Genomic DNA, 27,048 nt, shown 5'->3' with positions numbered 1-27,048 from the left:
AAACAGTCTCATAGTTACAGCGATCTGTGCATACAATTGTTCATAACGCGCAAACGCGCGTATGCAAGCACCGCTGCACTTTTAAAAGAATCTATTCATTGATTTTCTTACGCGCTTATCGTTCGACAGTTGCATAATTGTAAACATTAGAACACGGGTATGCTAATAATTATCAATGATTTGCCTTTCTCAAACGTAAAAATATGTAATAAACAGCAATGTTTAAAAGTTCCCCGGGATATGAACTTGGTTGGTACGTGATCATATCTTCTGAGAAGGCCTAATTACAAAACGACTACACCATCACGTGACCAACCAAGTTCATATCCCGGTGAACATTTTAACATGTTAACCATAGTAAAAAAAAGATTTTTATGACAAAATAATAATTTTTGTTAGCATGTGCGATATTGTGACGTCACAATATCGAAATCAACGCCTACACATGTTGAACCACATATTTTTCTATTACACTCTTGAAGAGAAATAGCTTTTGATCTATTAAAATAAGACAATTAAAACCTTTTGATATCCGTCGATACATGGTTTTATAGACCTGGTGAGAGTAAATCGACCAAGGACGAAGTCCGAGGTTGATATACATATAATCTCATCAGTTCTTTAAAACCATGTACTGACCTCATCAAACGGCTATAATTGTCTAGTGGGTTGGCGGGTTCGTCCGTCTCATTTTGCAGGGAATAAAGATTTTATGGTTTTCAATCTTTAGATCTGTTTTCCTAAAATTATTTTCTTCTTTTCTGTTCTACGAACATGATGTTGTTGGGTACAATAAATGCCCCAAATGAGCTGATGACGTCACACAGGAGTGAAATATTCTCAATAATACGTAAAACCATCAATATTCCAAAATAGTCATCCAGAATACTAGTATATAGTGTTACAAAGGCTGAAATTCTTTAATTAAGAACGAACTAAACACTCCGAACATCCTAAAAAGTTGATGGCTCATGTGTCAGTCGCAATACCTAAACCTTCAATACAACTCATGGCAGAATGAACAATAAGAGGAGATCCATATTTCTAAGGAGTTTTACAGAATGGATCTGTTACATCAGGATATGACTTAGTTGGTTTCGTGTTGATGCCCTGGTATATTATCATAAATGTGAGTTTTATGTTAGGGACTTGACCATAGTGTTATGGATGTTGTTTCCAAGGGACAGCGTTCTTTGTTCAGCAGAGTAGTAATCCACTTCTTCTCATTTGACGACGTCCCAGAGAAGCATTTACTTCACGCGAGTCAATTCATTGGATTAATTTAGAGGCAAATTTTTGCAAAGGTCTAACAGACTATACGATAAAATCGTAAATGGATTTGTATTCTTAACTCTTTCAGACATTACCGCTGTTTGAAAAAAACTGCGATTTTTCTATGAGACATTGAGATCATGGGTATTAGTGACTCCAAGTTTTGCTTTGGTAAATTAAAGACTAACAAGATAAGTGCAGGAATCAAATCGGATGCTGATGCCACTTTGTCCGAAAAACAAAAGGATCTGCTGGAAAATTCCTGGAAATTCTTGAAGGCGGAAATCATCAAAATTGGCGTTGTGACATTTACGAAGTGAGTACATTTAATGGGTTCTTTTAATAATCATAATCTTTTGATAAGTATAGTCAGAAGATGTTTAATATCTAAACAGGAAATAAAAGATTGCTTTAGGATCAACTATATACAAAACGACTACACCATCTTATTCGTGTATCGTACAATATCTTTTACGGTATCTAAAATTCTGAGTGATTTGCAAAAAATGAAGTATATATTGTGTACAATTGTTGACAAGATATATAGCATGTGTAAATAAATTTAGAAAATATCCAAAAAACATCAAATCAGCTTCACTGTCATATTGGTAATTTCAAATGCTATTGTATGCCGGAAAGATTATCTATGCAAAATGTGAGTATATGACATGGGTTTTTAATTACTTAGTTGGTTTAGTTACAAAATTTACCGTATAAAAATTTAGACATTACACGATTTTGGTGACCTTCTTGTAATTAGTATCACCTTCAATTCATTCTCTCTCGTCTTCGTTTTTTGATAGCAAGTGTTCGAGCTTCAATTTGCTTACAATCATCGGTGAAACGAATACGACATTTGGCTACCAAAGAATGTATTGGACATATCTCAATTGTTTCTCTTGATATCCAAATACAATTTTCAATAATGCGGTGTTGCTTTTCAAAAAAAAATGAATTCCCATTGTTATTTGCTTTAACAACAATCTAAGACATTAGATACATCAGATGTAATTTGTTTTCGTAATTTAGGACCAAAGAACGTAGAATAAGACGCTCTTCCTTTTTGGATCGTTACGCCTTGCTAGTTCGAACTATTGATGCCTGATAAATTGTTTTGTTATTGTCGCCTAGTTAGCACGGGGTTTTTGTTTTTCTGGAGAAATGGAATAATTTTCCTCGAACGTGAAATTCCTCAGTGACGTGCTTCTAACGCATTCAGGCGAACTAGGTCAGTGGGCCAAGGAATCCGGAGAAGACTGCGACTGAACTTCCATCTTGAGGCAATGCAATATGTTTACATTCCATCGGCTATGTAGTTGTTTAGTAAGGTTAGGCACGATGCCTGGGAGGTGAAAATCACGATTTCGTTTCAATCGGTACTTGTTCAGTGACTTGTTGCTAACTGTAACGTAGTTACGATTGTCATTTTGAGTACATTTTATTTATTTTTTGTTGGTAAACATCCCTTCCAGAAGTTTACGCACCGACCTAAATGCCTAAAAGGTTGTTTAAGCACTATCACAGGTCAGAGATAGCACCCACTTAACCTTCTTTCCGCAATTTGTTCATTCCATTCCATTCTTCAACTATGACCATAGATTTTCGCTCTACTACATGCCTAGTGGCCATCGATTCTATTGTGGATTTTTATTTAACCTTTAATATGAGGTATTTTCTTGAATACCATGTATTTTTACGGGAAATCGACGTTTCATATTTTCACGTGGATCAAAACACCCACACTTTTAACGAATTATTAAAGTACAAGAAGATCGACCCTCTCCAATTAAATACACTGCATCTAAATAACATGTTACGCTTGTTAATAAAGAAAACGTAATGAAATCATACTAAATCAAGGTTATTAAAACCTTAACATAATTTATTGATTTCCTCACAAATATTAGGAAAGTCTGTTTTATCTGTCAGTACTTGCTTTGTTTTTAGAGACTTTCTAGGGTAAAAATCATACGTATTAACTAGAAAGTTGAAACTATTTCCGTTCTGTTTTATTCAATTTAACTTTCTCAAAGGAAAAAAAAACTCCTAAACCCATTTTCCATATCCAAAAGGCGGCCTTAGATAAAAAGCAAGATGGGAATGGTAAAAAAAAATAAGTTCTTGACCACGACGAGACTCGAACTCGCAATCTTCCGATCCGAAGTCGGACGCCTTATCCATTAGGCCACGCGGCCGTGAACACGACTTCGTAACAAAACAAATCGTTCCTTGCTTATGATTTGTGTAAAAACCAGAAATAATGGAAACAAGTTTTGGTATCGGGTAATCATGACATGTACTTTTTACTATTAATTGGTGCAAAAAAATGTGGAGGTTGAGTTAAACATGCTTCATTAGCATTTTGATCGCTATCACCGAATTACAATCAGATTATGGCAAGAATAAAACCCTGGAGGATTCGACAAAAGAGAAACAATGTCGTTATCAAATTGAATGGGATTATCAAGCAAAAGGGAACAAAAGCGCTGTGGGTTGATAACATTGCGTGATGGACGATACCCTTGGTAGCTTAAATCATAACGGGAACGCCGTATCTTGTGATTGCATCAGATTGTCGCTATTATTCTCGTGTTTAGTTGACACGAATCCAATTTTTCACAACCTCCCGGCCACTGGACCCGGATTTTCAGTTTTATACAAATCAAAAACGCATTTACAATACTTATGACGTCGAAATGTATTTGTAATTTAATACACCACTGGGATAAGAAGACAATCCTACAGGATAAACCGCAATATTGGTAGGGTGTTTAAACCTTTGCCAGTGTGCATCTACCATGATAACTGAAATACATATAAAACGTACATGTACTAGAGGAAATAAAAGTATCCAAGAGAATTTTTCTCCAAATATTTCAAACTCACTAAATAAATCACGATTTATTACACAGGGGGACAATTGGCGAACAATTTCTATTTTAATAATAAAAAAGTGTTTTTTTTTTTTAATTTTTCAAATCTGAAAAATTTCTGTTCCATTTTATTCAATGTATTTTATGATTTTGTAATAACATGTACTTCCGCTACTGTAATGATTATAGCAATGGTTGCCTATTACAATAAGGATCTCGACAATCCTGAAAAAAGATTGTTCCTTTAAGCATTCTCCATTTCATTTGACCAAATCTCTATCTGGACTTGTCCATACTCGGATATTTTCTGCCTTTATATACCGATCGTGTGAACTAGATTGTTAGGAAGAAGTCGGATATTATCGGCTTTAGTTTTCGTCAGCTCTCAGTGGCTATATATTTGATCGATGGATGCTGGGGATCCCAAATAATAAACAATTAAAGTGGGTAGCACGGGAGTTTTGGTGACTGCAATACTAGTCGATTTAACTCCGCGTAAAAAGAATGAAATCTTGATACAGAACTTACGAGGAAAATTATTTTCAGTTTTGTATTTCACTGCGGAATAAATTTGTGACTCAATTTTTTAACAAGTTTTGTGAAACATGGGGAATATTGATTCCAAAACGACAATAAACACGAGGAGAAGTAAGCTAATTCACAATAAACAGAAAATTGAAACTGTGGAGCCCGTTCTGTCGGAAAGACAGGTTGATCTCCTTTTGGAATCTTGGGACGTGTTAAAGCATGACATCAGCAAAGTAGGGGTTGTCATGTTCATGAAGTAAGTACACATTTGGTAAATTTCATACCCTCCTTTTCAATTAAAAATGAACAATATGAAACTGTTGTAGAGATATTGCTGAATAATAACCTGTTGCTTTTACATTGGTAATTTGTGATCTCGAATAAGTCTCGCTACATTCCCGTGAGGAAAACATGGTTGAAAATTGAAATGCTAGGGTGATAGGATCATAGTAAGATAATTAAGCATAATCTCCTTTTTTCGATCTTAGAAAATTGCTCAAAATTATGAGTGGTTCAGACATACCATTTATAAGGTAACTAATGATGAAATTGTGAATTTCTTAAGAACCTTTCATAAGTCTCCCTTCATTGCCAAATTCCGAAAATACACTTGAATGTTGATATATTTGTAAAATAAAGGTTGATAGATTAGATAATTCAGCCAACATAACATTTTTTTCAACCTTAGAAAAAGCTTTGATTTTGGATGGTTAACATATATACGTGCGGTGCATAAGGTAATTATGGTCGTGAAAAATTGTGAATGAGACACAGAGGGCTTTCGTGAGTTTAGTGAATCGATCATCTATGATTTTTTTACTTAGTCGCAAACATGATTAAATATTCATTGATGCGTGCTCAGAAAGGTGGGGAGAACGAAATCGTTATCAATAATGAATGCATGATGATCAATTAGATTGTCTTTTTGTTTTCTCTCTTTTGGAGAACACCTGTATCAGCTTAAAATCACATTACAGAATGTTTCTTGCAGCTGCAGCTCAATTGTCCAAAAAAATAATTAGAAAAAAATGTTGAATTCAGTTGAATGAAATGGGGCAGTCAAAACTGTTTCAAAATGTTAATGAGTTATATATGCTGATGCTGTTAAGGTGGTAATGCTATATAGTCTTGTTGGACGGAGGCTCTATTTTAACAATATTTTCCCTGCCTTTGTTCTCCAATAACAACATTAGTGAATATTAGCACTATTGTTCTGCACACTTTGATCGTAATTCTTTCTCGCTCACTTGGCGTCAAGTTTCACCCATCTATATTCAAACCAATAAGCCCTTCAGGTCGTCAATACTGAAACAAGAGCAACCGGTGAAAGCTAGAGCCAGCTTGCCTATAACAGTATTTGAAAAGTAAGCTAATCATGGTAATTGTGATATAACAATATTTATTTACGGGTTTTCGTTTATCATATCTATTCATTACTAACAAACATACTTAATACTTCTCGAATATTTTTTTTTCATTTTAGTTTATTTCGGTAACGTAGATAAATTTTGTCTTTTATGATTTTAAACAGATTTAAAACATCTTGCTATCAAATCCATAAAGTGTAAGGCTACTTCAAAAATTCTGATCAGACACAATGTTTTATGCATAGCAAAAGTTAAATGAAGTTGTTTATCAGATTGATATCTTGAATTATTTAAGATTACTAAGGGCACTGATTTAAGGTATTTGATAATTTAATTATTGAAAAATAACAGGGTTGGGCAATATGCAAACTAAGTTTTATTAACACCGCACAATACAACTTTAAAACAATTTAAATATGAAACACTTTTGGTACCATTACCAGGGTAATTATAAGGGAAACTTAAAATCATAATAAAAACACTTGACCCATATGTCGATAAGTCGATGATTCCAAAAAAGCGTTTGACATCAATAGTTGTTAAGATAAAAAACAACATAAAAAAAGAAGTGTATTTTTCCACTAAAATCTAAATAATTTCATTATTAAGTACAGCAAGATGATTTTTGTTTATAGGTATTTTTCTCTTTAAAGATTATCCACAATGAGAATGATAATAATGATAGTTAATAGTCAAATCCATTGTGTTCATTTCTTTGTTATTCACCTTCTCGTTGTCTAGAAAAAAAATGTCATAGATATCAAGCAAGATTAGAATGGGAAAAAATAAATACTCGACGACGACGAGACTCGAACTCGCAATCTTCCGATCCGAAGTCGGACGCCTTATCCATTAGGCCGCGCGGTCATAAAATTTTGTATGGTTTATAACATATCGTTGGATTTGATTAAATTTATGAAGGAATTTTGTTTTTCATGACTTTAAGGTACCTTACTACACCTACACTTATACTTTTTATGAAACTACGTCACAAGATGGCGATTTAAATGTTTTGTTAAACTTTTATATCGTTCATTTGGGTTGTATATCGTCGTAGCTCAGTGGTTAAAGTATTGGGATTCTAAACCGCAGAACATGAGTTCGAATCCGCCTGGACCTATTGTTCATGTAAACTGAATTACAATGAAAATGTAATTTTTCATCCAAATTTGCATATTTTTTGGCCTATTAGACTTAAATACTTCTTATCCATTATGATATCTATCATAATCAAGTAATTTTCTGTTGATTTGAGAAAATATTTCACGGTATATTGGGCAACCTTGATTAATTAAGAACAAAATCAGTAAATTGTTTCCCTGCGTAGGTTTTGTGTAAAGACCAGAGGATGGGAAACAAGTTGATTGGGTATTGGCCGTGACCATCAGACGTGTACTTTTTGAAGCAAAGAAAAATCTTAACTAATATGAAACACTTAGTACTCTTGGCACGGGAAAAATGTAGAGTAACTTAACCAAATAATAACACATGAAAAGTCGATTTCATTTTGAAAAAACGACATTTGTGGATGTTCGATTCAAAAGATGATGATGTACAATATTAAAAAGTGTTAGTGTTTTTAAAAACTTAAATTATGAAATTATTTAAACTATACAGCAAATCCAATAGAAAGATAGTTTGTTATTTCAAATAAATTAAAGAAAAATGTTCTTGCCTTTTAGTTAGTTAAGCAACAAATGAAAACAATTAGATGCATTTTTCCCAATATGTACCAAACAGGCGGGTTATCTTGTAGACAGGGGTTATTCAGATCAGCATTCAATTGACTGGCTTTGTTCTCAGCTGGCAGAGTAGAGTATTAACCTTTTTGTTAAAGTTTATTTTATTTTCTGTAAAATATCTTTAATAGCCTTTTTAAATGATAAATTTGTAGTTGAAGTTTTTATCTGAAAAGTAGTTCCACAGTTTTATAATTGACGTTACATTGATAATAATAGGTAGGAAATTCGCTCAAAGAATCGGGTAACGGGGTTTCTGTTAGAAAGGAAACTCCAAAATAGAAATCAATTCATCAAACTCAGACCGAGCGGAAGTGATACAATCTACGCTATCAATTATGAACGAGTATGGCACAGATTACAAATCCTGTGAAAAAAATAAACATCATTTGGGTGATAAAAATGCAAATTGTGAGCGACACCTAATCTTCATAATGCTAAGAGGAACATAAATCAATCAGTAGCATGAATATCTACGATGAATAAAAGCGGCGAGGTATGAGAGATCAGATCTTTTAAAGTTCAAGTTATAGTGGCTCATACATGATTGTCTATGAAAATTCAATAAAAGCAATATTGATTGAAACGGTTAAAAACAATTCACATCAAAGTAACTCAATGGGAGCCACTCTAAACCATTCAGAAATCGTTAATGATTTAATATCCTTGTGGAATACATTGCATTAAGAAATTCCAAACATGTTTGTTAGAATTTACATTGCAATTGTCCACATGTTATGCAACGTGAAAATTGTAGCACCAACTACATGTATAACATGATCTTGTGTGTAAACACTTTCGCAAAAAAGTATTAAAACATTATTTGACAGGTGGTAATCTATCACTTCTAAAACAAATAAAAGAATACATTCTTATTCTTATCTAAATTCGTAAAAATACATTTATTTTGCTTCTTAGCAAATGCATGTATAATTTTACAACATAAGATTTAAGAAATACCAAATGATTGGTCCGAAATACTTATCTTTACCAAAGTCGTTCAAACCTATCAAGAATAAAATCAATTTTCGCGCCATCAACTTATTTTAAAAGCATCACATCACGTGGTTTCTTATAAAGATGATAACAGATACCAGGCCTCGTTTGATAAACGACTATGTTACCAAGTAGACATACTTTTGTGCTTCAATATATCGGTCAGTGTTCGGCGTTCAGCATATGGCCAGACTGCGCACTCTTGTAAGGTAAAACGTGCACTCTCTAGCTTAAATTAATCTTACCTCGTAAACCTCCTCAATTTCTAATTTTTCGCCTTAAAACTGTCGTTATTGATTTTTCATTCGCGTCCATTTCAAAACCAAATTATGTAATAGAGTCGGTTTGAGGACATCAGTGGGTGTTACATCAGGATTAATCCCTGATAAAATGGATTTATGTTCCTTGATCATTATTGATGGAAAGTTATACGCATGTCTTCATAACTCAATCTACTTTTAAAATATTATCCAGATTTATGATCTAAACCCGATTTGCTCATTACTGACAAAGTATAGCGCAAAGAGGTTTTTCCCACTCTTCTTTTTAAACAATGTTGGCATACGTCGTCTTTAATACGCCATCGGCCAAAGACAATTAACTTGTTCCATTAACTGAATCCTGATGAGTTTTGATTAAACTAAGATCAGTGAAACTTTCAGATTGAACCTCCTTCGACCTCTTTGTATGAAGGAGATATGACCGGGATTTTTTTCACGAAACATATCGATCTCGAACACGTCCCTGTTTGATTCTTCGTGCAACCGGGCTTGGTTCGTTTGATCGTTCTGTGAACACTTCATGTTGAACACATTTTGATAATTTCACTGACTATATTTGTTTACACGGTAAACCAATCTTAAATACTAATAGTCTCTGAAGTCTCGTACAATTTGTTGAGCAAATTGATCGATTATTGCATGAGGTGAATGGTGATCACAATTTCTATTTAAGGGCCATCCACACCTTTTGGTAAAGTTTTGCATAAAAGCCCAAACTTCTCAATTCTATGAAGATATAGAATTCTAGCATGTATTCGTCTTTAAAATGACAGAAGATGATTTAATTTTAGGGGAAAACCCACTTTTGAAGATTTATCGCCATATACATTAACAAACGTGCTTGCAGTATTCGAACTCGGAGTCTACGGGACAGTAGAAACCCGTTACATGAGAAGAACACACCATTCAACAGATTAAGAAACTGCAATTAGATATAGTTCTTTAACTTTTTTATCGAACTGTTTTCAATTTCATTAAGAAACTTTAAAATCAATGCAGTTACATGTACATTACACTTCGCTAAATACATTTAAAAAAAACCTTACTTATGATCAATAAAAGCAACGTTTAATTACACACGTGGATACTGTCATCTCTCAAGACAGAAATACTTACAAGCACGTGCTCCATCTATTGCACATATAGTGACCCAATACTTGTCAACTCGATTTAATCAAACTCTGATGCATATCTTGTCCAAAACAAGTCGTATTTTGTAAGTCATAAGACAATTCTTTTACTCCAACAATTTCACGATCTGGCTAAATTCGGACCCAACAATATAATCGAAAATTTTACAAGCGTTTAGAACATCTGCGTGACGCCAATAATTATAATCAAAAGGAGAATTTGTCTACCATATCAAATAAATTGAGGAGTTCTGGTAATAAACTCTTTACATACATTATTAATTGGACTCTTAATTGGATAAAATATTCATGATTATTAAGTTTTGGACATAACCAATGATGTACGAGAACCAAACATAGCAATTAAGATTGTATAAATTGATTGCGATTGAAGTTCGAATTCTCGCTCAATTTAGACAAACACATCTTGTACAAAAAGTTTCTATTTTCTACCCTTATCGGCCTTTGAGACCAAAATAAAAAAGAAAAAAATAACCAGGTACAGCAATAACATTCTTCTACTAAAACAGCGTAGATCAAATTAAAAAAGTCGAGAACATATATTTGGTAGAGAAGACGTTCTTACAGTTTCTTCTATTGAAGCAATATGAGCCGTATTTTTAAAAATTTTATTTTGGTGCAAAAACCTGTTAGTATGATAAGTCTACATGTAACTTAAACTTTTATGATAAATAAGATTTGAACAAATCATTAATTTTTGTCAAAGGAAAGATTTTTCTTCAAAGGAATATTTAGCAAATCAATTTCTGTACAGGAGGACAATAATTAAAATTAGTTCCAATTTAGGCTTCTTAACGGTTTTCCCTACAAAAATATGGCAAACAGAAATTTAAAAGCCATGATATTTTTGTCATTTTAGTAGAAAATAACATTTTTGTAAAAAAAAAAAAATCGACACGAAAATTGCAGTTCATATTGCTTTAACTAAAGCCTTAAAGGTATAAAAGAAATGAGAATTCTGTAACGATGATCGCTAAGATTCAGCCTCAGGATCTGAAGCAATTTTAGACTTAAGTCAAAATTTTAGTCAGTCATAAATTGGTTGTTTATCGTTATGTCGATTGAAATTTTCAGTTGACAATTTTGTATCAAGAGACTTTTAATTGCATTTCTATTTGTTCAGTAATTTCAATCAAGAGACATAAAGACACTTTACAACTTTTGACTGAAGTTTAAGAGTGTTTCATGGTCCTGGAGCCTTGATGAATATATGCGCTAAATAGGGGGAAAGATTGTAAAATAACATCGCATTATGAACTTTTAATTCAAAAGAAAGCATTTTCTAATCGTTTTATTATATTTCACATATATTTTGCTGGATCGGATATGACAAGATAAGAAAAAACAATCTAGGTATATGTATAACAAATCTAAGACTTTCTCTAAAAACCATTGGATCAAATCCTAATATATGTAACATTTGGAGAGAAAGCTCGTCAATTGTCTGTATGATCTTCTGTTTATTGAGACGCAATTCCAAAACAATACAAACAATAGATATAGGAATCTCTGACAACCTCGGAAAGATGGAGTTGAGATATTTTCCAATTTCTTGGTATATTGACATCGCTATATAGGGCCTAGTAATGAGGTATCAGCACTGAATCGACGGCACTGTAGAACCGTGCTTTGTGGTGATCTCAGTCAGTGCGAGATACAAATTACTCAGCGCCTGCACCACAACATGACCCAAACGGAGAATGGACCCTGTAAATCTAATGAACAAGAGATGAACAACCTGATTCTGTCGTGTTCACTCCTTCGTTGGACATAGTCCCGAAATGGAAATCTGTTATATTGTGTGACTAGCTAGCTATTTTGTATCGTTCGCTAGGGACAATTATTGCTGTAATGGTGTATGTACAATGCACTGATTATCACGGATAGAGTTACATTACACCAAATAACGCCTCCACGTAAATCTACACTTCCGCACTGCAGTTTGTCAAAGACCTAAAGGAAACCCATTGATCCAATTACATTTTTACTACTTACAGCAATATCGGATTTAGCAGTTTAGTGTCATATCATTAATTTCAAATGCACTTTGTAAGTGTTATCACACACTTCCAATATGACAACAGATTTTATATCTACTTCAAGCCAGTAATTTAAAATGTTATTATGTTAAATTTTTATATTTTTTGTGGGCAAACTTTTTTTCAACAACTTTAAAACAGACATGGTTCTCAGTTTAAAAAATATGAATCATTTTTGGGGCTTTAACGCCAACTAATCCCTTTGCCCGATTATCATCGGGAGTTTGAATCCTTAAAAGCCTATCCCAGAAGACATTCAAATTATGTAGGTTTATCAATTAATAGTTCGTAACATCCCCCAAAACGTCGATCTTGACTTCACTGCTGATATATAATTGCAAACTTCATCAGAAGCTTTCATAGCCGCGGATAGCTGGAATCAATAGTGGATCAAAAGTGTTCCTTTCTGTGGACAAGCACCATTGTATGTGATCTATAGGTTCAGATGATCCCTGTTCAGTCAATCAGACTCAGCCTCACAAATATGGCCTCATAGAAGTCGACAGCATTTTCTTAACATTCTTTTGGGATCAGAAATGGGAGGCTTAGAGTCTAAAGTGTTCGTTTCCCATAAAGACAAACATTTTAAGAAAACTGCTCTGTTGCCGGAACCTACGCTTAGTGAGGCAGAGTTGGATATTCTCGAGTCGTCGTGGGGGAAACTGAAAAAAGACATCAGTCGGGTAGGAGTTGTGATGTTCATGAAGTAAGTTCAGTCAGTGGGGATTAAATCTATAAAATTCTTTTTAAGATAAAGGTGACTTTGATATTTCAAGTTTTTAAAAAGATTAATTTTATATTTTTAATAATTTTCGTGTAAAGATAAATTCTTTGTTTTCCAAAGCTATCGGCTTAGATATGACAACACAACGTCTTCGCTAGATTGAGTTTATTTAAAAAAAGAAAGAAAGTGTAGCTTAAACATAAATCAAGATTAAACCAAAAAAATTAGCAGAACACATTTCTATGATAAACTTTTCATCATTTTTAGCAAAGAATAAGTAAAAACATAAAAAAGGAAAATATTGGGTGAATATTGTTGACTTGTTTCCTCAAAGGTTTTTTTGAAGAAAATATATTTAGATCCAGATCTTCGAATCATTTGTGTGTGTGTGTGTGTATGTGTGTGTGTTAACTCCAAAATATTGAAAGAATTAAAAACATCAGAATGAAGTTGAAACATAGATTCACTGAAGATGCTACAAGTGAATGTCTCAAAAGATGTACTCTTATTAAGTCTTGAAGGTTTGTCAGGATGGCCTATTAATGACAATCCTTACGATTAAAAATGCCATCTGTAGACCAAAAGAGAACTTTCCACAAATTTTATGACTGCGACCAAGACTGAGAAATGTCTAGAATCTGTATGTTATGAGGTTGAAAGCTTTTGAATCCTGAATTAGGTACAAACAATTCAGGGTAAAGCAATAACATCTTTTCCTGTACAAAATCACCCTAAAAAATAAGTAAAGATCGTAAAGATGTGATGAAAATATCTCTATCAGGTATGAACTTTTTTGTGTAACTTGCTAATAAAGATAGTTTTATTATCAACTTTCTTTCTTCAGTTTATTTCAAACCCACCCGGAAGTGCAGGATGCGTTTATGCCATTCCAAAAGTTGGCACAGGAAGACATGGAACACAGCGCCATCTTGCGGTCACATGCTCTCCGTGTGATGGGAACGGTAGATAAATGTCTAGCCCGGATACGGACGCCGGAAAAACTCCAAACTTTAATGCATGAGCTAGGGGAGCGGCATGTCAATTATAACGCCAGATATGACTTCGTGGACGTAAGTAGTCTGCAGTGTGGTAGTAAATATTTTTAACTGTGTTAGTGGTCTATCTAAATACATTTATTTGGCTAATAATTATTTTTGTCTTTAGAAGGTTATCTTTGAATTAGAAATTGCCGAAAAATTGCAAGAAGAGTTTTTTGGGTCAAAGTTGACCTATTTATGCACTTACATTTCTTTTTATAGTATATCCGATTTGTATTGGCGTCCTTATGTGCTTTCTTGCAATATCTTGCCCCTGGGAGGATAAATTTGTGATCAAAAAGATGTTTAATTCTTGCCATTATTTTAAAGTCCGAAATGAACCTTGAAGACTTGCTGACTCATGGTATAATGTAGAGATATCTCGCACAAGTACATTATTTTTCCTCGCCAAAACATGCTTACTCAGATGAAATTGAACTGTTTATCATGCCAGCAGATTGAGATTGTGTCTTCAAGGACAATCGAATAAAAGTGTTAGCATTCTGTATCAGTCTATTGTTCCGTGATAGGTCCCAGGGGACATTCAGTTTGTTTGATTTTGCAGCATGTCATAAAAGAGATTTTTGATTACTTTTTAAGTAAGGAGCTGATGTAAACGGTATCTGTAAGCGATCCAAAGCTTAGATATCGATATCTAATAGATATCTATTTTCGTGTAAGAAATACACTGTAAATCGTTTTTTAGTATTTCGTCAATACTGATTATTAGATAGGTCTTTATCAAATTTTCAATCTGAAGTATTAAGATTTTGATATGGCAGATTATTTAAATTAACACGGAATGAAATAAGTTTTCCTTCATGAACAAATGCTGATTGCATGCTTTGAACAATTGAGAATGAAGAGATTGAAAGCAATATTAGTTCGATGAAACATCGTATATAGCCGATGTTAAGAGACAAGATTAATTTTCCAGCTGAACAATTTGTCTCCTAGAAAGTTCATTACGTTTCCAGAGTAACTTATCATATCTTTTTTGTTTCACAGTTGGTAGGATCCCAATTTGTGTACGCCATCAAGCCCCATCTAGAAGATGGCTGGAGCAAGGAGTTGGAGGAAGCTTGGCTTCAGTTATTCCGAGTCATGTCTTACTACATGAAAAAGGGTATGCAAGACGCCAACGTTATTACTTACTGAATGACCGCCAGGGGCGTGGTTGACGCTGCATCCGGCGAACTCGCTGCCTTAGATAAATAGAAACCAGACCAATAACCGTTCCATCCTTTCGCTGACGTTTGCACGACGAGGCAATGCTGACATCGAATCCGTCTTAACTTTTGTACTGACAAATCATCTTTTTGGCCAGTATTTATATTTTAATTTAATTTACTTATTTATCAACTTTCGCATTTTTGATTTAGAACACTGATTTTTTTGTTATTCTTGTATAGTACACTTGACATTAATGTCAATTTGTATATAATTTTTAATCAATGAATTTTGTCTTTGATGTCAAATGTGTTCACTCATGGTTAGATTTATCATATAGTTGTCAACTTTCATTCATTTCAATTGTTCACGCTTTTGTATTTTAATCTAACTATATTTGCCTTGTTTATAGACATTTCCTACAGACATCATCGCACAACCTTAGAGAATATTTTTAAGGATCAAATGTCTTTAGAAATGTGTGGGGTTTTTTTTATATAGAAGACAAACAATATGAACTTCACGTATTGTATGTATATATTGCGGAATTTGATTTTTCTGGAGTATGTTCACTCTGTTTAGTGTATAAAGGTTGTGAATTGATTGTTCTAATAATAAAATTGTTTAAAACGTCCTCAAAATATGTTCTAATATACGATCGTGGACGTTTAGAGATTGAATCAATAAACAAAAGGTGTAAATATAAACAAAGTGGCGACAGTAAACATCTAGATTCGGCCCTACTTATTATTTATTGCCTATAGAACACCACCTTGTGATTCCTCTGATCATTTTAATACTGGAGGAAAAAACGGTAGCGACTTGTTTTTTGCCTCCTTAACTTACAAAGGATGATTTTTTACTTTACTTTTAATTACAATATTGTTTTAGGACATTGGACTCATATTAACACCTCCGATGTCCATTAAATTATAGCACCTAGTCCAAACTGATTAATGAATGCCCTATTTATGTGCAATTATAACCGGAACAAGTTCCCTAAGTCTCAATAGGAAGGGGTGTGGTCCGGCTTTAGCTTTGCTTCTTGCAAAAATATAATCACCCTTTTTGTAAATTGCGTAGGGAAGTTCTGACTGAAGAAAAAAAATATCAAGATATCCGCACATTATTTCTCTATATATTCATTAACAAATGAAACACGTTATTGCAAATATTGGATGATAATCGATATATTAATTAATATTTGTTATAAAAAGGTCAAAGATATGCCATTGTTTTGAACTTTCCAACTCGATGACTATCTATAGTACAGTTGTATCTATCTATAAACTGGACGGGGGCGTAAAGATGAGGAAATCCTTCAACGTAAGTGTAGGTCAGTTAATTGCTACGAAACACGTTGATTAGTTATCGTTTGAAAATAATCATTTCCATATATCACTTTGTACTAATGTACTTGTGAGGTTGATCTGACACCGTGACACATCAGAGGATGACGTCATATAACCTGTCCCGCCAGAGATGTATCCCCCTGAGGAGAACCCACCTCCCGACTATTGATGCAAATGTATGCCAAACTTGTAATCCTCTTAGATCGCCTTGTATTCAGCTAAACACACGTAAATTGCTTCATCGTGACATTCATATCAATCAAAATGTTTGTATTAACGACGTTTTAATGATTTAAGCATTCATTTACCTGTAACTGAACTTGTAGATATCGATCCCTAATTGTAGTAAACTGTTAATGAAACACAACTGATCAATACAAAATCTTAAACATTTAGAGTTTTTATGGTATTTTGGTGAATAATCGTTCAAAGGTTCAATTGTGTGTTACTGTAAATACATTTGTTTAGTGCCACAGTATAGATTTGGTTTCCAGTAATAAATGTGGACACAATCTGCGATAAAATAGTACTCATACAAGCTAAATGATCGACCAATAACACCAACCATGTAATACCCACCAGTACCCACCGTGCAACACAGGAGGATGGGCAAATACAGGAAGCTGCTTTTTACAAACGCCGCTTTATTCAATTTACAAATCCCTCTGTCTGCCTTGAGAGTATGGTTCAGTCTTCTTTTTGTTTTAAAGTACAGTTATGAAATTATCTACTAGTATAAGCAAATTATGCTGCGGTAGTGGGACTGCAAAGATCATACACAATTGGGTAAAACTTTACGTTGCTTCAGAACTCAAACGAACAATCAATTAATCAATATCACTTCTAATTGGTCTACACGACCAAGTGTATTTAAGAATGTCCTTCCGCTATAAACAGGAACTGGTCAATGATAAGAGCAAGGTCACATCTATTGACACACAGACACTTGTTTACAGGAATCCGATGGACGGACGCTCCAGTCCACGTATGGCCTGAGGATATTACGTCTACAACCTTGACCGATGTCACCATTCTTTAGATATTATAGAAAAATATTCAAAGCCAGGTGAATACACAGAGAAAATTTTGTATTTACATGTACATGTAGATAAAATAATTTGTTCAGCAAACGCATCAGAAAAAATGAGTATCATTGCTTTCTCTTTTAAAATGTTTTATTTCTCTGTAAAAGGTGCACATCTAATATGCATTGAAGCATTGTGAAATTACGTTTGTTCGATACATATAGTTGGGAAATACCCAATACCCATGTCAAAACTATTGAAAGGAAGCTGAAGGTTAAAAGTTGACATATGGCATGATTTGTTTACTGACATGTATAATGACTTTCTTAATGACATCCCACGACTTAAGTGTCCTTGGTCTAAATCCTGCCTAAGCCTTATGCCAGTAATGAGAATTGTATCAACCTTATTAACGACGTGACGGGGAGATTATATTATGTCTCCTTTCTGCCAGGAATTCCAGAAATGTTTATATTTTCCATTAGTATCAAAACTGACTGGAACTCCGAAGTAAGCTAATAAAAAAGCAGCTATTCAATAAGCCCTCCTACCCCCACCTGTTTATGATCTTTGGGGAGAAATGATATTTATGTAGTCATGTCCACCTGTTTACACGTACTCGATTTTTTGGGGGGACCTGTTCCAATTGGTCTTCGTCCATCTTCGTTTTACATTGTTAACTTGTTCTTGAAAATTACAATGCCAATTATTTCCATTTTTGGTGTGAAAAATATCTCTAGGATAAGAGGAATGAATATAAGTTATAAATTGATGACCCTACTCGTGGTCAAAGTATGCAATAAAAAGGTCAAATTTTCGAAAATCTTTTTCTCTACGGCCCCACATGTGAGAGAAAAAACTAATTGGTAATAATGTCGGAGGAACCCTCAACTAAAATTGTGAAATTCATGGCCCCTTTGATCAAGGGTTCAGAGCCTGTGAAGCAGCCAAAATGACCATATATATAGATATAGATATATATATATATATATATATATATATATATATATATATATATATATATATATATATATATATATATAGAAAACTTAAATGAATAAAAACACAAAGTCCGAGTAAAACATAAGCGCTTTCATTTTCATCTTCAGATGTTTTACAACTAACCAAGGTAACGCCGTTATTGTGACGTCATAATAACGTTAGCAAAGTCTCTGGTGTTGACGTCACAATTTTGGCGTATTTTTAAGCATAACACATATCAATGAAATAAAAACAATGTAATTTAACACAAACATTGAAATGGTACACGGATGTTATAATAAACTGTTCAATTTAGGTTTATATATTCTTATAAAATGTTTTTCTTTTTCTCGTCTTTCAGAAGTATTACACTCGCACATTTTATAAAAAGGGAAAACAGTAAAAGATTTCTTTCCACATACGTCCAGATGTTCACTGAGTTTTATTTTACGATATTCCGGTGAATTAATATGTTGTTTGTGTATCCGGATTCGTTCCCGTAATGCATTTCCTGTTTCACCAATATAAAGTTCTCCACAACCAGAACATGTGATAACATAAATTAAATTTCTGGTTTGGCATGACATGTTATTGTTGATAGTGAACTCTTTTCCACTAAAGTTAAATTTTTGTCCTGTTTTGATATATGGGCAGGTACCACACCGCGGATCTTGGCATTTGGTTACTTTGTAATCTTTTTTTTCTGTGAAATTTGACTTGGTGAGAATTCTTCTTAGATTCTTTGGTTGTCTTTTACTGTTAATAAACTTCTGTTTTTCAAATATTTTAGAAAAGGTTTCATCCGTCTTCAAGACTTCGTTAAGATGTTTGACTGTACGAGTAACGTTTGGATTTCTTGGGTTATATGTTGTTACTAATGGGATTATGCATTGAGTTTTGTTCCGTTGAATGGGATTAAGTAAATCTTTTCTATCTAATTTTTTACATTTCTCAATGGCGTCATCGATAATTTTTTCTGGATAATTTCGTTTCATCAGGAACTGCTTCAGTTGATGTAACCTCTGTATTTTTACAGTCTCACTGTTGACTATGGTACATATCTTTCTTGCTAAATTATAAGGTATAGCTCTTTTTGTATGCCGTGGATTTCCTCCGTCATTTACCAGAAAAAATTGAGGAAAACAGCAAATTTGTTACACTGGATGTTATCAATTTATATAGTAACATATCTAATTCTCTGGGACTTGAAGCAATTAAGTATTGGGTAAATAAGAATCCAGAGAAAATAAACAACCGTTTCCTAAAAGATTTTATTTTAGAAGCTGTGGAAATCGTCCTTACGAACAATACTTTCACATTCAATGGTAAACACTTTAGACAAATCAAGGGAACCGCCATGGGGACAAAAATGGCTCCAACATATGCGACGTTAGCCCTAGGATATTTGGAGGAAACGATGTACAAAAAAGTTAACCAGACATTCGAGGAGGACACTGGAAAATATATCTTAACTAACTGGAACAGATACCTCGATGATTGCTTTATAGTCTGGAATTCAGGAGATAACAACCTGAAAACTTTTAAAGAAATATTAAATGAACTTAATCCAGACATTAAATTTACAGCGGAAGAAAGCCTTGACCGTATTTCGTACTTGGATATTCTACTGACTAAACAGGACGAAGTCATCATGACTGATATATTTTACAAACCGACTGATACACATCAGTATTTACATTTTAACTCGTGTCATCCACGGCATACAAAAAGAGCTAAACCTTATAATTTAGCAAGAAAGATATGTACCATAGTCAACAGTGAGACTGTAAAAATACAGAGGTTACATCAACTGAAGCAGTTCCTGATGAAACGAAATTATCCAGAAAAAATTATCGATGACGCCATTGAGAAATGTAAAAAATTAGATAGAAAAGATTTACTTAATCCCATTCAACGGAACAAAACTCAATGCATAATCCCATTAGTAACGACATATAACCCAAGAAATCCAAACGTTACTCGTACAGTCAAACATCTTGACGAAGTCTTGAAGACGGATGAAACCTTTTCTAAAATATTTGAAAAACAGAAGTTTATTAACAGTAAAAGACAACCAAAGAATCTAAGAAGAATTCTCACCAAGTCAAATTTCACAGGAAAAAAAGATTACAAAGTAACCAAATGCCAAGATCCGCGGTGTGGTACCTGCCCATATATCAAAACAGGACAAAAATTTAACTTTAGTGGAAAAGAGTTCACTATCAACAATAACATGTCATGCCAAACCAGAAATTTAATTTATGTTATCACATGTTCTGGTTGTGGAGAACTTTATATTGGTGAAACAGGAAATGCATTACGGGAACGAATCCGGATACACAAACAACATATTAATTCACCGGAATATCGTAAAATAAAACTCAGTGAACATCTGGACGTATGTGGAAAGAAATCTTTTACTGTTTTCCCTTTTTATAAAATGTGCGAGTGTAATACTTCTGAAAGACGAGAAAAAGAAAAACATTTTATAAGAATATATAAACCTAAATTGAACAGTTTATTATAACATCCGTGTACCATTTCAATGTTTGTGTTAAATTACATTGTTTTTATTTCATTGATATGTGTTATGCTTAAAAATACGCCAAAATTGTGACGTCAACACCAGAGACTTTGCTAACGTTATTATGACGTCACAATAACGGCGTTACCTTGGTTAGTTGTAAAACATCTGAAGATGAAAATGAAAGCGCTTATGTTTTACTCGGACTTTGTGTTTTTATTCATTTAAGTTTTCTATATCTTATCCGACCACTGTGAATTTTTTCTGGATTTACCTATATATATATATATATATATATATATATATATATATATATATATATATATATATATATATATATAAAAACTAATTGCATGGTTTTAATGTCCAAGAAGCTCTCAACCTAAATTGTGAAATTCATGGCCTAGAGTCAGGGGTTTAGGCCCTAGGGTTGGGTTAATATTGCCATATAGTGAAATTGTATTAAATCTTTGAATAAGATAAGATACTCTTTTATTCCTTCAAATTAATAGAGAGTATTATGAAATCAAATTACAAAACTTATGTACAGTTGATAACAAATTAAGAACAAAACATATTTATATATTTACATTTAGAACGGACAGTTATAAAACATGAAAATTGGCCAGTTTTATATAGTACGGTCAACAACAAAATGTCCTTTATTTTGTACAGTTTATATGCAAGAGTTAACATGACATTTTTCCATTTTGTAAGCAATATCCTTTCAAAGCTTGCTTCATTGATACACCACATTAGTGATAAAAATTGCAACTCAAGGATCCTGATTATCAAATAAAACGTATTCATATACCGTATATCAGGTTTTTTTTCGTGTGTATTCAATTTCCGCTTTGTTCGCGACGATTTCCGAATCAGCGTAAATTTGACACAAAGTTTTGTTCTTGTCTTGTAATAGAGTCCTTGCATTCCTTATAAAGTAAACGGGTTAGTTATAGTCCCCGGGAAGAATGTGTTCAGTTAGTTTTATAGGTAGATATAGCGGAACAAGCGCCAGATAACAGCTTCATGTATATATAGGTATGTAAGCCTCGTTGTTTATTTATCAATCCATTGACATGCTAATTAAAACGGTCACTTTCCTTTTGTAAACCGATGTCTAATTAAATGTATACATGAGATACTGGTATATGTAACGGTACATGATCTATTGAAATTTGACTGTTTGCGACTCTAAAAATAATTATCGGCAATTATTTCACATTAAGAAAATCGTGTAAATGGTTTTATTGTCCGAATTTTTCATAATTTTTAAGAGTGATAATTTAGATACTTTTTCCCTCTTCCTTCACTGGTTTTAACAATCGTGAATTATATTTTCACTTTATGACTTTGAAATAGTGAAAATTTCTAAATTCTAAAATGTTTTCAAGCATTTGTCGCTATCTCCAACAAATTTTGAACAAGGATGTGCATATTTAGTGTTTTTATATACAGATTTGGTACAAAAAGGACATGTTTTTTAACAATTTTTATACATACAACTTTTATTAAGAAAATTATAAATGACCTTTTAGAAGGATTTTCTTTGGCAATAATCTACAATCTATTAGGGCTTAACTTTGTATGAATCTTACTGTAAAAATTCATATCAGTATTTACAGAAAGAAAGGCACGCCATTGTTTTTCTTCTTTTGCCCATATTGCTTTGAATATTCCTTTTTGCTAAAAACTATACTACAATTGTTAACAAACAAATCAGAGAGCTCATATTTCTTAGCAGTTTGTAACAGAGTCTTAGCGGTAAAAAAAATTCAATAACATGAACATCAAATATAAATCTATAAACCAGGTCGGTAAGGAGGTTTGATATGATCTACGGAGTCTACCTAATAACAGTAGCCAGCATTTATTAATATAACCTTGGATAGTCAAAGTCAAATGGTTGAAAACTTGAAAACTTTGAAAATCCTTGAATTATTCTGGAAGAAATATCTTTGAATATACTCTAGCATTTGGATGTCTGAGATTGTCAGTGGGGCTATATTTCACAGAAGTAGAAGTAGAAGAGAAACACCACGCGTTTCCATATTTTTGAAGACACAACTGGATGGATTTCAGAGTCATTAACACCAATAGAATATAAGTAATGAATTTTAGATCTTGTAGTTTTACAAACACGTTCTGTTAATTTGTTACACTTTATTTTTGATTGTAGAAGGTAGCCAGCATATATAGTACTGTCAGGTTTAGAAATGTCACTTTCAAATAATTTTACACGATGAGAAACAGAACATTTCTTGGTTTTGTTAAATACAATGAAAATAACTTTACTCGGATTGTAATGAAGTCTCCAAGTAAATACATATTTTTCTACATGGTTGGGTAAACATTGTGAAGACTTTGGTGAGTTGTTCATTAGACCAGTATCATCTGCTAGTAATATGCTAGGCATATGCAAATTACCCAAAACAAGATCATGAATACCTTCTTGACAAAGCTCAGATAACAAATCGTTTATATAAACAAGAAACATAAAAGCACTAAGAATTCTTCCTTGGCTAAAGCCTTGAAAAATTTTAAACAAATTGGAATTTACACCACAGAATGATACAAAACATTTGCTGTCTTCATACCAGTTTTTTTATAATTTGCCAAAGTCGAGCATCAATATTAAGATTATACATGTAAATTTATATAAAATACCATTGTACCAAATTCTGTCAAACGCCTTTTCATTATCTCAAAATGCACAGTAAACAGGAGAGCCTTTATCTACTTTTAAACTTATGGCTTCTTCTAAAACAAATCACGGTAAAGCAACATAGTCATTTTTAAAAACAAAAACCCCAGACATTTCAGGTTCATACTTGTATTTGTTTCCTTAAATTGGATTAAATAGAAAACATAACTTTTCAATAAGGATAGAACCACTGTGTTAAGGTGTTCATTTGTAGGGAACTCTGCTCCAGGAGTCTAGTGTTTAGAGAGTTTTTCAATGTGTTGGTTGATCTCTTCAATTTTCAATCATTATTCACTCAAGACCAGTTCACTGGTATTTGAGGTTCAAAATCAGTATCTACAAATGTACACAAACACAGTCAAGGATCACTTGTACAGTAGGAGTAATAATGCTAAAAAGGGTAAAGTTTACAATACAGTAGGTTGTTAAAGTTGGTTTCTGGAAGAACAGACTTTCTGATTTTCTTAATAAATCTTGACAAGTTTATCTACATTAAAAGTACTCATGAGCTCGTTAAATTTTATAATATTTGGGTTTCCATAATAACTCTTGGGCAAAAATATTTTTCTATCGTTTACAAAATGTGTACATTTCAAAATATAATGAAATTCATCCTCAATACTATTGGAGTCACACATTGTACATTTTCTTTCTTTTTTTCAATGCCATCTATCTGTTTCACTGGGGGAATCCATGACTCTTCACATGTTATAGCGTTTTGTTCTGTAAATGGGATGTCATTACACTTTAAGTTGTCTCTGTTTTCTACTGTTTTGTCAATAATCTGTTCAAAGTTGTCGTCGAAATTACTTTGTTTGTACTCTTCACCTGCACGATCCGAATAACGATTTTGTCAAATATTACACATATCAGGCACATTTTCAGCGGTGTGTTCTTTGTATTTCAATTTTGAAGGTAAAGCTGTGTTTAATCTTTTTTCTAAGCTGTTTTATAGAATGTTCCTAAATCGATTTCAGCAGCTTTGTCAATTTCGCCAAATAATTTCCGTTTCCAAATTTTTGTGTCAGTCGGTGAATTTTTATAAATTTTTTGGAGTTTATGTATGTTTCATTATCTTAATCCATCAGTGATCCCTCTTGTTTCCATGTCCTTCTGGTTTGTCGCATTACATAGTGAGCGATATGTAGATTTGACGATTTCCAATATAGTTTTTGCTTGGGGTTGAATTTTCTACATGGTACATTAATGTCAGAGGCTGATAAAAGCGAGGCGTTTATGTGTACAAGGAAACCATCTATGTCATCCGTAAATGCTAAATCTATTTCATATGCATTTAAAAATTCATTAGATGCACTTTTAAATTCTGTTAGTTTGGTAATATCAGCTAATTTTCATTTTGTAATGCTTCTAGAACAATCTGGTGGTAAATGAGGAAAGAAAAGAAAAATACAGTCAATTTCACACAGTAGTGGAAAGTCGTTAGGGTCCCGCCTGTGGCGACCGGGGGTATTAGAGCCATGAATTTCACAATTTAGATTTTTATGCCCCCCTTCGAAGAAGGGAGGGCATATTGCTTTGCTGCTGTCTGTCGGTCGGTCTGTCGGTCGGTCCACCAACAGTTTCCGTTCATTTTCTTTGCAGAGGATGAACATATTGATATGAAATTTAGTATACAGGTTTATCATGATAATATCTAGTCAAGTTTGATATTGAGTACGATCGAGCAATTTTCGACAGAGTTATGGCCCTTAGACGTAGAAAAATTTCAGTTATATGCAGTTTCCGCTCATTTTCTTCACAGAGGATAAACGTATTGATATGAAATTTGGTATACATGTTTATTATGATAATATCTAGGTCAAAATAGATATTGGGTACGATCGAACAATTTTTGACAAAGTTATGGCCCTTGGACATAGAACAATTCTAGTTATTTGCAGTTTCTGCTCATTTTCTTCGCAGAGGATAAATATATTGAAATGAAATTTGGTATAAAGGTTTATCATGATAATATCTAGGTCAAGTTCTATATTGGGTACGATCGAGCAATTTTCGAGAGAGTTATGGCCCTTGGACGTAGAAAAATACCAGAAATTTGCAGTTTCCGCTCATTTTCTTCGCAGAGGGTGCACATATTGATATGAAATTTAGTATACAGGTTTATCTTAAAAATATCTAGGTCAAGTTCAATTTTGGATATGATAGAGCTATTTTTTGACAGAGTTATGGCCAATGGACTTGGAAAAATTCCAAATATTTGCAGTTTACGTTCATTTTCTTTGTGGATGTTCCAAGGGAGGGGGGCATAAGTGTTTCACAAACATCTCTTGTTTACCATAGAGATGCTTTACACCAAAAATGGTAACAATTGGCCTTGTACCTTTCAAAAAGAAAATAAAAATGTAAAAATGTTAACGCACGACGGACGAGGACGGACGAAGAACAATTAGAATAGGTCACCTGAGTGATTCAGGTGACGTAAAAATTGGTTGATTATTATTTATCTATTATCGTAGTAATATGAGCACTAAGTCAATGACCAACTTTTATGCAGGTGACGTTTAGAAAATCTTATTCCCCAAAAGCCCTCAAAATTTTACATTATTAAATTATAACGAATAAAGACTCTATTATGAATATAATTAGAATGAAATGCTTGCTATTATTAAGCAAAAAAATGATAATTTCGATAGTTCTCTAATAATTTTTTACCCATTTATCCATTATACACATATATGTGCACAGTAGAACATCTCCCTTTGTGACAAAGTGACATTGACATCAAATATTGAACCAAACTCCTTGACATTTATTTAGTTATGCAAGGAAAGTGGGTCTCGAATATCGTGAGAACCATTCCATAGTGGGCACTGACACGATAAAGATCTCTTTCTGTCCAGCAACTCTGCATACCAAAAACAAGTCGGTTGTCGTAAAAAGATTCTCGAATGGGTCGTAAACACCGCACCGTAGATCAACAAAACTGATAACACGCCCTCTGGCGGGAGATTGATAAAATATCAGTTAACTCCTACAAAGGAAAACTTTGTATTTGTGACCACGATTAAGAACTATCGTCCAATTATTGATTTAACCTCCATATTCTGATCTGGTTGTTCATGGTCGGAGGTTTTGCCGTTAAAAGAGCAAATAACAGAACGTGATTGTCAGGCGTATTATTGCAAATCACAGTCTGAGATCATTCACGAATGCATTAAGCCGGTTAATGAAGTTTCATGAGTTCTGTTTATATCTTAATCTTAAGAAATCAAATAATATGAAAGAAAATTAATATTATTTCCTTCTGCTCTATTTAGATATAAT

At 33.3% G+C, this 27,048-nt stretch overlaps 1 protein-coding gene and 1 non-coding gene across 4 annotated transcripts; one reads left to right on the top strand and one right to left on the bottom strand.

The window, feature by feature from the left end:
- The first annotated feature begins 1,213 nt into the window (after window positions 1–1,213).
- LOC128188771 (uncharacterized) lies at window positions 1,214–15,837 on the top strand. 3 transcript variants are annotated; one of them, XM_052860025.1, is made up of 3 exons: window positions 1,214–1,588; window positions 13,815–14,040; window positions 15,016–15,837. In XM_052860025.1, exons 1-3 carry the CDS (start codon window positions 1,413–1,415, stop codon window positions 15,163–15,165), a joined length of 552 nt encoding a protein of 183 aa, XP_052715985.1. In that variant the 5' UTR covers window positions 1,214–1,412; the 3' UTR covers window positions 15,166–15,837. The 3 variants fall into 3 exon arrangements, with proteins under 3 accessions (XP_052715985.1, XP_052715984.1, XP_052715987.1); XM_052860024.1 differs by lacking the exon at window positions 1,214–1,588 and adding an exon at window positions 4,555–4,929; XM_052860027.1 differs by lacking the exon at window positions 1,214–1,588 and adding an exon at window positions 12,602–12,952.
- Trnar-ucg (transfer RNA arginine (anticodon UCG)) lies at window positions 3,395–3,467 on the bottom strand. Its single transcript has one exon. It is a non-coding gene; the product is annotated as a tRNA-Arg (tRNA).
- Window positions 15,838–27,048: the final 11,211 nt, after the last annotated feature.

This window comes from Crassostrea angulata, chromosome 6 (assembly GCF_025612915.1).
Source record: "Crassostrea angulata isolate pt1a10 chromosome 6, ASM2561291v2, whole genome shotgun sequence".
Lineage (NCBI taxonomy): Eukaryota > Metazoa > Mollusca > Bivalvia > Ostreida > Ostreidae > Magallana > Magallana angulata.
This window is presented reverse-complemented; position numbering and strand designations above follow the sequence as displayed.